Source organism: Myotis lucifugus, unplaced genomic scaffold, assembly GCF_000147115.1.
Source record: "Myotis lucifugus unplaced genomic scaffold, Myoluc2.0 scaffold_25, whole genome shotgun sequence".
Lineage (NCBI taxonomy): Eukaryota > Metazoa > Chordata > Mammalia > Chiroptera > Vespertilionidae > Myotis > Myotis lucifugus.
Genome location: NW_005871073.1, coordinates 1,344,462 through 1,358,862, shown reverse-complemented (window position 1 = coordinate 1,358,862; position 14,401 = coordinate 1,344,462). Strand labels below are relative to the sequence as shown.

Here is a 14,401-nt window from a genome sequence, read left to right as displayed (position 1 = left end):
AGCTGCATCACCACCTCCTAAAATAAATTTAACTGAACTGACCTATTATCAGGACTAAGATTTTGGTTCAATGAGATAAAATAATCTACCAGCTCAACTTTTAATGTATGAAACTTCCAGGGAAGTTTCAGAGGAAGGAACTGTCAGGAACAAAGATATACAGCCTCCCAAAACCTCACAATGGCATATTAATTAATTTGAATTAAAGTTACTTGAAAAACAGCATGTATAAGAAGAGCATAGTGACCTTCATTTCTCCTTGAAATGGAACACATAAAACTCCCCTGTGAAACGTGCTCTCCTTGCTCCAGGGGGGTGGGGGTGGGGGGGCTAAGATGCCCTTATCACCAGAATTACAGAATTCAGGGCCAACAAGCCTGTAAAAACAAAGCTTGTTTTAAAATACTAACAAATGTATTATTTTCTATGTTTAAAAAGTATAAAAAGCTGCCTGCTTTAATAATTTCTGAGCATCATTTATGATCTCCCGTGTGTATGTTTTACATTTGTTTTCCTCCTATTAATCTGGTCTTGTGTCAATTTTGTTATTAGTCCAGCAATAAAAAAATCAATAGGGCTAAAGGAATTTCCCCGTCCCCAGCAAGGCTGAGGACAGACAGGTTGGCTTTAAATGGAGACTAAAGATGTCAGAAATGGGAATGGAAATTCTGACTGAAAATCAACACTGGAGTGAAGCTCATAAGGAGGAGTAGAATAATTTGTAGAATTAAATGGTTGAGAAACTCTTCCTACTGAATATAGTGCAACAAGGTTCTTGAATAGAATAATAATAGTTTTCCTGTGTTCAATTTTTACTCAAAGAAAAATAGGGGCATGTGTATGTGTGTGTTGTTATTGACATGGAGCACATGAAACTGTGATGTATGTTTTTGACTTTATACAGCATATTTCTTAATATTGTATCTTAATATAGTACAGTACATGTTTTTACTCTTGGACCCTGCTTTGATTCGGGGACATATGTCCCTGCACTCTCAAAGCTAGTCTCCTGTCTTTAACATAAATAATAAAAGTGAATCATTACAAAATTAATCCATATATAATACATTTTATTAAATAGCTTTCACTACATTTGCCAATTATTGATATTAGTTTATAAATTGTGACACTTTGTTTAAAAACTAAATATATTTGGTATGCAACTAACATTATATTTGTGCAATCGATTCATGATAAGCTAGACCAGACTTTTCAGCTATTGTCTTTACCCAAACTCTAGTAGCTGTTGTCATTAGTGTAAACAGGGTAAATGTAGCACAGAATACTGGCTGCCCACCAAAACTCACTTCCTCCTCTTCTGGGCATGCAGATAGACTATTCTTCCTAGTACCCTTTGCAGTTAGTCTTGATCATATAACTGAGTTCTAGCCAATGAGGTGTGATTGAAAGTGATGAGTGCTACTCTAATGCTTGGCTCATAAAACATTTCATGCACATCTCACCTATTCTTGTCCCTTTTATGCTCACTTTAATGGAGACGATCCCCAAAGATACCCTGGAAGCCAAATATTAAAAATGGATTCTGAATGACTTCATGAATGGGGACCACCCCAACAACCTGTTTATTTATATAATCAATATACAAATTTCTATTGTTTTGGAAACATTATATATCTTGGAGTATTTATATTGCAGCAGGTAACCTATCCTAACAAATCCAAATTTCATCTTAAAAATTGTATAGCTTAATTTTTTAAATCATTACTCAAAATAGTAATGAAGTTGAAACAGATTGCAAGTAATTGCTTTTATATGTTGTTGTTGTTTTTTAATTTGGAAATAGAAAGTCAAATTATAATTTTGGACAAAAACATTTCAGAACTATAAGCTTTGAGTCCCTAAGCCTTAGACACCCATTGCATATAACAAATTAATTTCTATTCATTCCAAATGGTAATAGCTATGTCTCATCCCTGAGAGAATTGATAAAATTGTTCTTCAACTCATTTTTCATTGAGCTTAATTCCCTCAGAACTCCAGAATGGTTGGAAGCATCACAAAAACATGGAAATGTGATTGCTTATATGTGCATTGGTTTATAATAATCATATAAACATTCATATAAGTCTTTATATATATTATGTATTAATTTATTATATATACTAGAGGCCCGGTGCACAAAATTTATGCCCGGGGGGATCCCTCAGCCTGGCCTGCACCCTCTCCAATCTGGGCCCGCTGGCTCCTAACCGCCCACCCACCTGCCTGCATGCACGCCCCTAACCACTCTGCCTGCCTACCTGATGCCCCTAATTGCTCCCCTGCCTGCTTGATGGGCCCTAACTGCTTCTGCCTGCCTGCCTGATCACCCCTAACCTCTCTGCCTGCCTGCCTGATTGCCCCTAACTGCTCCCCTGCTGGCCTGATTGCCCCTAACTGCCCTCCCCTGCCAGCCTGATTGCCCCTAACTGCTCCCCTGCTGGCCTGGTTGACCCTAACTGCCCTCCCCTGCCAGCCTGGTCGCCCCTAACCACCTCTGCCTTGGCCCCCACCACCGTGGCTTTGTCCAGAAGGATGTCCAGATGGATGTCTGGTCTAATTAGCATATTACCCTTTTATTAGTATAGATAGTTCTGTAATTTTCCAGAATTTCCCAGCCTTGAATATCTATATGAACTGTGTTTACTATAATGGTCCAATATTAAAACTTTTATTCTTATTTTGGCTGCTTATGAAAATTCCATACTCCTGGAAATATTCTAGTACCAACCATGTGTTATAAAATAGCTCCAGAATGCCTTATGTATAGCACAACTCCCAGGTATATGATTGGATGTTGGTTTCACTCTGTGCCATAGGTACCCTGGGTGTGTGGATTTCTTTTACAATCGTTATTGATTTAATGAATGAATGAGTGAATAAATGATTATACTGTACTAGGGCAATAATTCTCAAAGCATTTGAGATTACATTGTGACTTGATTCCACAATATTCCCATTCCATTCCGGCAGGATAGAAGGGTAAGGTTGTATGGCAAATGGTTAAGAGATGTAATCAGCATTAGACTAAAAGGCAGTTATCAATGCTGCCTGCATACTGGAATCACCTGGGCTGCTCTCTAAAAATATGATACCTGGGCCGCACTCCTGGAGATTCTGAATTAAGTAGCAAAAGAATTTTCTTACAGTTCTCCCACAGATTCTACCGTGTGGCCAGAGTTGAGAACCACTGCACTAAAACAGTATTTCTTCCTCTTGTTTGATCATAAGAATTAGCTGGCATTTTGTTTAAAAGTATAGATTATCAATCCGTGCTTTCAAGTGAAGAGTCTTTGAATTTTTTTTAAATGAGGGTCCCAGATTGGAGAATTTTGAGAAATACTTCATTGGGCTCTAAGCTGGAAAAAGTGCTATGGTCTGCCATTCTCAGCTGTATCCCCAGGCATAGCATAGACTCTGGCTCATCTCAAGCATTCGGATATTTTAATTCATTAATACATTAGTTAATTTACTTTTAAAGTGGAAATAAATTTTAAAAATTGACAAAATTTAAAATGCCCCTGTGACGGATTTTATACTAGAGAATTACAGAAGTAGAATTGTAGAGTTTTTCACAAGCTTCCATGGGTTTCTCTTTCAAGACTTACTATAAGTATTGTAATGTAATAAATTAATTGGCCTGCATTTGCTATTCAGAATTCTCTGCTAGATGGTATTTGCCAGTGAATGCTAAATGCTTTCTGTATAACTGCTTATTAGAAAAGTCACAAGTGAGAAGAATAGGTGAGAGTGGACTCTATGAGAACTGAGGCAAACAACTGTATTAAGAGTTAGATAATCAGAAAAACAATTAATCATTTGTTTAGTTGTACTTGATTGTTTTCTGAAATGCAGGACTTATATTTTGTATTCAATTGAAAGGCAAGTGCACACTTCAACTTAAAAATAATTATTAAACTTTTTACCAATAGTTTTTTTCTTTGATATTTTCTGAAATCTTCACTAATTTAGTTAAATGTCATCTTCAAAATTAAAATTCTTTTAGCCCTTACCATCTTTGTCATTTTAAATTAGCTGTCATTTGTCATCAGTAAGTTGGCTATTTTTAAACTATCATTAATTATTTTCCTTTATCATCACCCGAATAAGCTGACACTCAAAAGCCAACAGTGAGTCTTTCTCAGATCTAGACCTAGACCTTCAATTAATTAGTTGTGTTATATAAAAAATATCTGTATGTATGAGAATATTGTAGAGTGTTTTTCCATTCTCAGCATATCAGAGAACAAGTGAGGCATTAATAGCAATAACAAATGGCATTTTTATGGTGCTTTACAGTTTACAAAATGCTTTCATATGCACATCCCATGGGAGTGCCATGGTCACTGTGATGGAAGTGTTTCTATTCCATTGTTGACAGGGATGCTGTACTACAGACTTTATACAGGAAAAAAGATCATTCATTTGATCCATATATATTTGCAATGATGGTTTGGTTTAAGGTCAAACAATTTGCAAAATGCACTTTTGCAAGAAAACACAGACATTTGCTAGTATTAAGTAAAAATCTTTAAAGCCTTTAGCTGTAAACTATGCTTTGTAAGCTCCAATGCCACAAAATGAATGATTAAATTGGGCCAGGTGTAAATGGGTAAGTTGGTTACAACAAATTGGAACACACGTTCCTGCATACAGCTTTATGCATTTAAAAATATTTAAACATGATGGGCCAAAGAAAACATACCTGTGTGCCTCATATGCAGCCTCTGCTCCACAGTAACAGAACATGAGGTGTAAAAAAATAAACAAAGTAGGAACACAAGCACAAGGAGATTATATAAAATATGGTTTGGGTTGTAGGAGTTAAGCTTGTTAAGGACTGAACTACAAAGTGCAAGGTTGATAAACATGGCTGATGCTCCTTCAATATCACCGTCCTCCTTCGATCTTCCCATTCTGACTTGGTTTTGCTGTCATTGTTGGGCCAGCATAACACAGTGTTAAGAACACTACAGTGATGTGACCTTGCGCTTTTTATTCAGTTTCCTTACCAGTAAAATGAAGATAATAACTATATTATAGACTTGTTGCAAGACTAAATGAGAACGTACATGAGCAGGGGTTAGCAGAGGTCCTTTCACAATTTAAGTGCTAAATACATGGTAGGTATTATCCTCATTCTCACCATCATTGGAAAAAACACACACATTTTCTTACTCATTCCTTGAACAACTTCTTAGAATATACTAAAGGTGAAAATTAACTTTCAGACCTGTATGGTGAGATGCTTGCCAGGAGAAAGGCAGAGTCCTTTCATCAAACATATCACCAACTACAAAATCAAAGATAAAAGTATCCTCTGTCTCTGGGCTGGCCAATATACTTAAATAGCCCCTTTCCTTTAGAACTATAAAAGGCATTGGGCAAGTTCATCAGACTCTCTCTAGCACCAAGTAGGCCAGTGCTTCCTAAAATGACATTCACAGAAACTCGCCAAGAATTTGGTTCAGTTGAAAATGCATTGATGCATTGTTTGAACATCCTCTCTGAGATTAGGAGCACGCGATTTCTTCCTTGGAAATCCTGACATGCCCAGAGTGGTGGGGGAGAGAAAAATGTAAACAGGTCATTTCACTACAAATACAAACATGTGTCTGAGTCCCTCACGCTCTGATGGGCACCTTTCCCTCCTCCTCATTCAGCGAGGCTTTCTAAGTATTGTAGGAATGCAAAGATTAGTATGCTGTAAAAAGACTCAGGACATGTACATGCCTATTCTCCAAAGTCTAGTTTTAGCTCTACATCCTCCAGGAAGTTTTTCATTCTACTTTGATCTTTGACTTACTTGAAATCCTTTGAAAATTGCTGTTTAATCATTTTGGTCCTTTAGCATTTGCTACCTTAAATAGCAATTAAATTGCTTCCTGGGCATATGTTCTATGTACCCAACCAGATTGTAGTAAGCCCTCTGAGGCGAAGAACTTATACTCCTCTGGGCAATACTTTATCTGCATTGATCTGAACAACTGTTTTAGTGTTGTCAGATTAAAGATTAATAAAAAATAATCCAAAAATAGTAAATGCAATAGTTTGGGGCTTTCTTATGTGGAAGACATCTATAAAACAATGTTTCATAAAATTTGAAGACTTTTTGATATAATTTAAGACTTCAGGTTAGATTAAAGACAGAAAAAAATTGGCAAATATAAACCTTTATCTGTTATTTAATAATGTTTTATTTTCACTTTTAATCAACATTACTTTTGGTCCTGCTTTATAACCTGGTGGTAACAACTTGTACTTACTAACAGGGCAACAGAACACACATTCAATTGCCCACAAGTGAAGAATTACAACTAGAAAAAAGTATTTCAATGGTCACTCATTTATTTTAATACCACATGCAAAAATGGTTGGGATTATAAGGTAATACTAAACTCACAGGTTACCAGTTTGCATTATGCTATTTTATTAACTGTTTCCTAAGTATTGTTACTGAAATGCAAAGAAAAATATGTTTATGAACATAAATGTTTTTAAAAGATAAGTAAAGGAAAGAACTAATGTCTAATAGTGAAGAAATTAATTTTATTTGAAAACTAGTAAATAACTATAAGTAGAGTTCTCCATGTTTACTTCCAAGAACTAAGATTCCACCATGCTCATATCTAATTTCTTTTATTTCTCCTATCTTTCAGATTTGTCTCTTCCTTTCATTTCTGCTGCCACATGTGAAATTTTGCTTGTCATTACTTCTCATCTAGATTACTGTCACTATGGCTTCACTATTTTTTTGACTTCCCCTTCAAGTTGATCTTTTACAAAGATGCTCAATTGATCTTTCCACCGTACAGTTCCAAATTTGTGATTCCTAGCTCAGACATTCTCAGTGCCTTCTTCTTGCTTACAGGAACAAAGTCAAATTTACCATAGGCTAGCAACTTCTGATTTCTGTGCTCTTGTTCCAATTTATTTTTCTGAAAATTTCCCCCATAGTCTGCCTTGTGCATTACATACGCTATATATATTTATACACTTCATCCACTAAAATGAAACTATATATTGTTCCTCTATATGCCTTTAACCTTCTAATCTCTATTTCCTTTATAAGTCTTCCCTAGGCCTAAAACACTCCTCCAAATCCTATCCACCCTCCAGGGATGGCACCTCTTCCATGCAGTTGTTTCTAAAGTCCTCAGAAGTACTGAATATTCTTTCTGAAAGTGTATAGAAATTTTTCACTATCTCTTTTATAGAACTTGTTATTTTATAGCTAAAAATATATTTAGGCAAGTATCTTTCTCCTCTACCAAAGTATGAAAGCTCCTTGAGAATGGAATCTATGGCAGTTTCACTTTGCAAACTCTACTGTGCCAAGTATAAAGGCTCCAAACATAGCAGTTAGCAAATACTTGTTGAAGAAATGACAAAGTGGAGTGCTTAATTTAATCTAATATAATAAAAGACAAAAAGGGTAATTGACCATACCTTCGCTACACTTCCCATTGGCTAATCAGGGTGATATGTAAATTAACTGCCAAGAAATATGGCGGTTAATTTGCACAAAGATGGCGGTTAATTTGCATATTTAGGCACAATGATGGGAGGCGAAAGGGGAAGGACGGTGATTGGAACCCCAGGCGGCAGGCAAGAGCCGGGAGGCAGGGCCCTGGATCGGAGAACCAGGCCGCCTTTGCCCGCCCCCCAGCTGGTGATCAGAGAAGCTGCGACGATCCCACAGCAGGCAAGGGTGGCCTGCAGCCAGCCCCCGTGTGCGCCTGCCCCTGGGTCGCCATGGCAATCCCACAGCAGGCAAGGGTGGCCCCACCCTGGCCACAGCTCAAGGGAGAGTACAACACACAGTGGAGGCCAGGAACCTGAGAGATCAACAGAGAGGGGCGCCTGCTCCAAGCCTCCGCGGTGTGGCTGGGAGCAGGCCCACACACACACACACACATACACACACACACAGCACCTACTCTGAGCCTCCAATGTGGCTGGGGGCAGACCCCCAGTGGGGACACACACACACACACGGGACGCCTGCTCAGAGCCTCTGCTGCCAAACTGTGGCCATCAGTAGGACATCCACTGAGGGCTCCCGGACTGAGGGGCAGGCTGGGCTGAGGGAACCCCACCCCCCAGTGCACAAATTTCGTGCACCGGACCTCTAGTTAGTTAATATTTAGTAGTTTTACAAAAGTCCACAAATGGGATCTATATGAACCTATTGATAATCATGAAATGAAAGTCATTGGTTTTGATATTCTGATATGTTTCATAAACTATATCAGTGGTTATCTAGCTATTCTCCACAGAATCTTTGGGGTTCCACAGAAGCAGCCCAGGAATTTCTCTCCTTGGGATGGAAAAATGGTAAGTAAACAATTACCTACCGTGAACTTTGCCTTCAAAACTGCTCCATGTTGTATACTGGATTTCTCTAAGGCACAGTTTAGAAAAAACTTTCACTTTTTAAAAAATTATCTTTGAAATCCCTTGATATGCCACCTCTAAAACTCTTTGATTCTGTATTTGTTTCAAGTTTCTATTCCACATGAAAACATCTTCATATAAAAACCAGGTAAATGAGCTGGCTGTGGCTTAGCTGAATTTACAATTAGAGAAATACCAAAATAGTAGCACAAAAGTAGTGTTTCAGATAAATTTTATACCAGGTCCTCCTATACATAGCACCTGACTTTGTTTGAGGCATGACATTCTATAACAGTGATCAATTTCAAACACTAATCTGAATTTACTGACCTAAGAACTGGTTAGTTGGTGAATCTTACAGATATCACTACCTTGCTGGAAATTTTTAATGTATTCAAAAGATCCCTGAGAGGTTGTTATATAACTTTCTATTTCTGTAAAACACAATGACACAATGATATTGCCCTGGCTTACGGTAGTCTGTCCCCTTACCCGCAGAGCAGAAAACTCTGATCTGTAATAAATCTAAAATGTATCTTCACTGAAATACATTTTGGACTTCTAGTCAGTTATACAATTCTAAATTCATTATTCAGGGGGAAAAAATACCTGTTCAAGTCACGATGTATAATTGGCTGTGTCAGGTTGTGAAGGTATTCCATACCTTTGGCAACATCTACTGCAATAACTAATTTAGACTGCAAATCAAGAATCCTAGAATTTAAAAATAACATTTAATGAGGATGAAATGGTCAAAGCCAATGCCATATCTTTCTAAAATAAATCAATGGTGTATGTGGTTTGTTCTTCTGTATAATTTCAGCCTGTTTTGCTCTATTACAGAATAAGCTAAAAATTCAACAAATCTTTAAAAACAGCTTTTCTACATCAGATACTGTTTAATTACAAATCAATTCAGATACCAAACTCTTTTATTTAAAATATTCTACTTGATTTTATAATATTTATAACATTATACTAAATTTCTTTCTAGTATCATAAAAATGAAATCTACCATAATCACTGAGTGGAAACCACATTCTAATTATTATATGCATAGATAGAGAAAGTGAATTCAAATTAGACTTGTGCAAGATCGTTCTTTTTTAAAACTTTAAAAAAATCAACAACTGTAAATAATGACCCTTGGCAATTATTTTATCTGAGTTTACATATATCTACTTTACTGGTATGTCAAATTTAGCCTAATGATTACAATCTTCAGTCACCAACTTAAATTCCTTGAATTTGTTATCTCCAACTGAATTCCATTTAAGAAAGTGCTGAAGTATTTCTATTCTCTAGTCTAGTTATTGGGTATACATTATTAGCCATCTTTAAAATGCCACATTTCCTAGCACTCAGAGATTTCAGAAGGCACAGTCTTACACCAAGCAGAAAGCCTCTGAGGTGTTCGTTGCCAGGGTAATTCTAATGGCTTGTAAAATAATAACTCAGAACAAGAGCCCCATACCTCTTCTGTTCATGAAGGAGAGAGAATAGAGAACCCCCTGATATGTACTGAGTGACGATGGCAAACTGGCTGGGATCATTCAAACAAGCTCCCACAAACTGAATGACACAGGGATGATTGAGCCGGCAGAGAATGGACACCTCTCGGCAAAACATATCCACGTCTGACTTGGAGCAGTAGGTGTTGGCGCGATACCTGGAGATGGTAGTGACAGGAAGTCCTCAGTCAACAGATGGATCAAAACAAGGGGCTCACCATTCACACGCTTCTCAAAGCTCACAGTTCCACTCGGATGTTTCATTTCCTCATTTGCTTGCTTACCGCTTTATTGCCACTATTTTATTTCTGCATCGTCCTTTATATACTTTCCCAAAAGAACCTAAAATTGTTTAAGAGAAATAAATAAAGACATTATCCTGAGCTCATTACATTAAAGCTGACTAGGAATTTCTTAGGTTACCTGAGCCGATTATCTCATGGAACTCAATTTCTGAGAGTTGAAGATGGAAATGTGAAGGTAATCCAGCCCTTAGGAGGAGAACATCTGCCTTCTCTGCAAACAGAAATTGTTTTATTTTTTAAGATAAAAAGCACACATGTGGGTGTGCACAAGTGCATGTGGAAATATAAATTACAGAACCAAAAATATCACTCCTTAGTAACATTTACTTTTTGAACTATCATTGACTACTAGGAGGTACGAAAACCTTATTACACATGATCCCTGCATTAAAAGGATGTTAGTTCTCTCTATGTTACCCAACCTTTGTTATCAGGGCCAAGAGTTTATTCCTTTTCTGATCAACAACTAGCTTGTCTGCGTACCATGGCAATCCTGGAGCACAGTCCATACCACATCATGATAAAGAACCTTATCTGGTCAAGCCCTGCAACCCATCACAATAGGCTTAGCCAAAGACCCATAGACTAAATCTCAAAGGGATACATACCAATTCGATATCAGGAAATAAGCACATGAATCATTCAGAGGAAACATTCAAAGCCAAAAAATAATTTTAAAAGACTGCAAGTTCTAGGTAGTTTAACTGTTTAACTAAGTTGGAACTCTATTTTTTACACTGAATTAAAACTTTCACTGTTATACCTTCATGAACAGAGGCATATGCAAAATAGAACAGCAAATGAGGTTACAGAAAGAATGGCATATTGATAGTATTGTTTATACTTACAAATAGTCATCATTTGTACTATATAAAACAAAATAGAAAGTTATCATAGTCGAGGCAATAGTTATCCTTAGTAATAAAATATAATAATTGTACCATATTAAAATACCTTTTGTCATGCTTTTGATCTTCCCCAAGGGGGATGGAACAGACACATAGGAGCCATCTAGAAATCAAATTACATTATAGTGTTGAAAGTAGCAATCAGGTGTTTGTTTGTCTTTTTTTCCTACATGGAAGTTAAACATTATAGAAAAAGCAGGTGACATATTTGCTAGGAAAACCAAGTCAGTCTATAGCTTAAACTGTAGACTGGACACTAAAACTGTACAGCAAATATTTATTTAGAAAACACATAGAAATATTAGAAATCCAAGGTCTAGCAGACTCCAGCAGATTTAACTGTGTCTGGATATGAGCATTCCCTGATGCCTTAATAGGTAATTGAAAGGGAAAATGATTGCTCTCAGTCTTCCCAGGCTTTCCTATTTATGAACAAGCCTCATAAACATCCTGTCCAGGAAATGTTAAACTTGAAGGAATTGTAGATTGTAGATTGGTGAGTTAGGAAGTAGGGGGTTTATTTATTTTCAGCCTCACTCAGCCATAAATTTTCTTAAAATAAAGCTTATCTGACATGCTCTCCTCCCTCATCCGAGAATGATAGTAATAGAAACATAGGTTTATCTTCAGGATAATATTGCACTAACAACAAAAACTGAATAAGGATGGGTACCTCCTCCAGGCTGAGAATATTCATTACAGGGCAGTTCATCCTGTGGTCTCTTATAATGCTTCAGGAGTGTGACAATTGCATCATGTCCTTCATGTAAAGAGAAAAAGAACAGAGGGTCTTAACTTTTGTTTGACTTATTCAGCTTACCAACCAGTCCAAAAATGACCAGAGGTAGCTTGAAACATAGGATATAGTTTAGGAGATAATATATTGCAATAGAAATTTAGTTCACTCATTCATTCATTCATTCATTCATTCATTCATTCAAAATAACTCATTAAGATTCTACGAGATGCGGCACTATGTGAGGCACTATGTTGGGTACTGGGGACACAATGAACAAGGCAACTATGGTCCTACCCTTAAGAAGCTTACTGGAGTTGAACAAATAATATGAATGATGAGAATTTCTAACTGAGGAAAAATCAAGAGCTATGGGAGTATATATTAAGGAGACCATTATACTGGCGAACAGCACTTATGGTAACCAGGAAGGAGAGATGCATTTGCTGTGATTGAGCTACATGTGGCTGGCAAGTGCAGGATCACATGGCACTAAGATAATTTACATAAGTCTTTGTGGAAGGAGACAGTTGGCTGCCCACCAATATTTGTACTCCTTATTCGTGGAGTGATTTTGTCTCTGGGACAATAGTTCCCCATCCCCTTTGCATCCTATTATGGTCTTATGGTTAATTAACCCCAAGGGATCATGAGCAAAATGTGAATTCTAAGCCTGGGATTTAAGAAACCGGTGAGCCTTCCTTACTCCCCCAATTGTCTGGCTGGATGCAGAGGTTTCTGAAGCCTTAGGGGGTAGGATAAAGTCACCCACTGACTGAAATGCTTGCCCTGGGATGTTACACAACTGAGTTATAAATTTCTATTATGTACAACCCCACCAAAATTATGGTGTTTACTAATTGCAGTAGAGAATTAGTGTGAAATATTAAAGATGCTAAGTGTTCCTCTGAGTAGGCCAATGATTTTAAATAGAGCTAAACTTCGATACTATGTTATGTTTTCACTATAAAAAAAAATAATCTACTGAAACTAATTTGTGCAAGAGGAAAACAAAGTCAACCTTAAAGACCCTGCCAAGAGTCTTGTGAAATGCAAAAGAACACACTGTAAAAATGGCAGACTTTAGGAACTGAAAAAGCAATTCCTGAATAACTGCAAAGGGTTCATAGTTAACATAGGTTCAGAATACCCGTAGCTAATGTATAGAGTATATCCTGAGAGTCATGCTGCTTATCAAGTCCTCTCTTCAAAAAAAATTTTTTTAATTAAATTAACAGAGCATGCAAGATCATGAGATAGAATAAGATATTTACTAGCACTAAAAGCTTTTCCAAATGTAACATTTCAAGATCAATTTCTTCAAGAAAAAACACATACAACAAAAAAAATGTGTTTACAACTTGTAATAAAACTAAAATCTACAGTTAACAGCAGTATCTATTTTCTTATCATCCATATCTTTCATTTATGACTGGTGGATCTGTGATTTTCTCAAATTATAACTATAGGTCATAACGAAATAATGGGGAGCCAGTACTATTAGCACTCTTTCTCTGGACTCTCCTGTGCTCACAATCAGTGAGACTACAAGACCCAAATGCCATTACCTAACAGGCAAACCTATAAAGAAAGAGCCTACGAGACAGAAGGAACAGATACTGTGAAGGTCCCAAAATGGGAGCAGACGTGTCTTGTTCAGGAAATGAAAGAAGGCCAGTATGACTGGTACCCTGCAAGCAAGGATGAGAATGGTACCAGACTTGCTTGGAGAAGTGGGTAAGCACACATCACGTGGAACAGTGCCTCACCAATGTCTTAGTGTATATAAGAATTGCCTGGAGTACCTGTTAAACCACAGATTCCTGAGTGCAACCCTCAGACATTCTGATTTACAACGTCTGTCCCCAGCATTACTTTTCTAACAAAGTCCCGGGTATGCTGATCAGCTGTTTACCCTTTATACTATTGATGTGGAGATTTATTGGCTAGGATAAGGAGTTTGGATTTTAATGGAAGGGAAATGGGGAGCCACTAAGGATTTTAATTAGTTGAAGATATGCTTATTTTTCTTAAAAAAAAAATCCCCATTCTCCCAGCTGGCGTGGCTCAGTGGTTGAGCATTGGCCTATGAACCAGGAGGTCATGGTTTGATACCCAGTCAGGGCACATGCCCAGGTTGTGACTTGATCCCTGGTGTGGGGCGTGCAGGAGACAGCCGATCAATGATTCTCTCTCATCACTGATGTTTCTATCTAACTCTCCCTCTCCCTTCCTCTCTGAAATTAACAAAAATATATTTCTAAAACATCCCCATTTACAGATTAGAACTGATGATGTGTCGTCATTAGGCTGTTGTAAAGATTATGTAAGATAATATTTGTAATATGCCTAACAGTTCTAATACGTAAATATGCCCTTTGGATCTTTTCAAGTCTTATTATTTTGCCCTAAGAATTGTAAAGGAACTTGGTAACTCCTTTATGGAACTTCAGATACATTTCATAAATAACAATATATTTGATTTCTATTACTGCTACTGTTAATTACCGCAAACTTAGTGGCTTAAACAATACGGTTTTATTA

At 37.1% G+C, this 14,401-nt stretch overlaps 1 protein-coding gene across 1 annotated transcript in view; it reads right to left on the bottom strand.

Moving 5' to 3' along the window:
* The window catches only part of LOC102425104 (serine/threonine-protein kinase TNNI3K), a 285,729-nt gene that overhangs the window by 162,731 nt on the left and 108,597 nt on the right, over positions 1-14,401 (bottom strand). Inside the window, exons 13-18 of the mRNA XM_023751739.1 lie at positions 11,795-11,881; positions 11,168-11,224; positions 10,332-10,424; positions 10,193-10,250; positions 9,872-10,066; positions 9,007-9,111 (exon numbers count right to left, since the gene is read on the bottom strand). Coding sequence (XP_023607507.1) covers positions 9,007-9,111; positions 9,872-10,066; positions 10,193-10,250; positions 10,332-10,424; positions 11,168-11,224; positions 11,795-11,881 — 595 coding nt within the window. The remainder of the gene's footprint in view (positions 1-9,006; positions 9,112-9,871; positions 10,067-10,192; positions 10,251-10,331; positions 10,425-11,167; positions 11,225-11,794; positions 11,882-14,401) is intronic.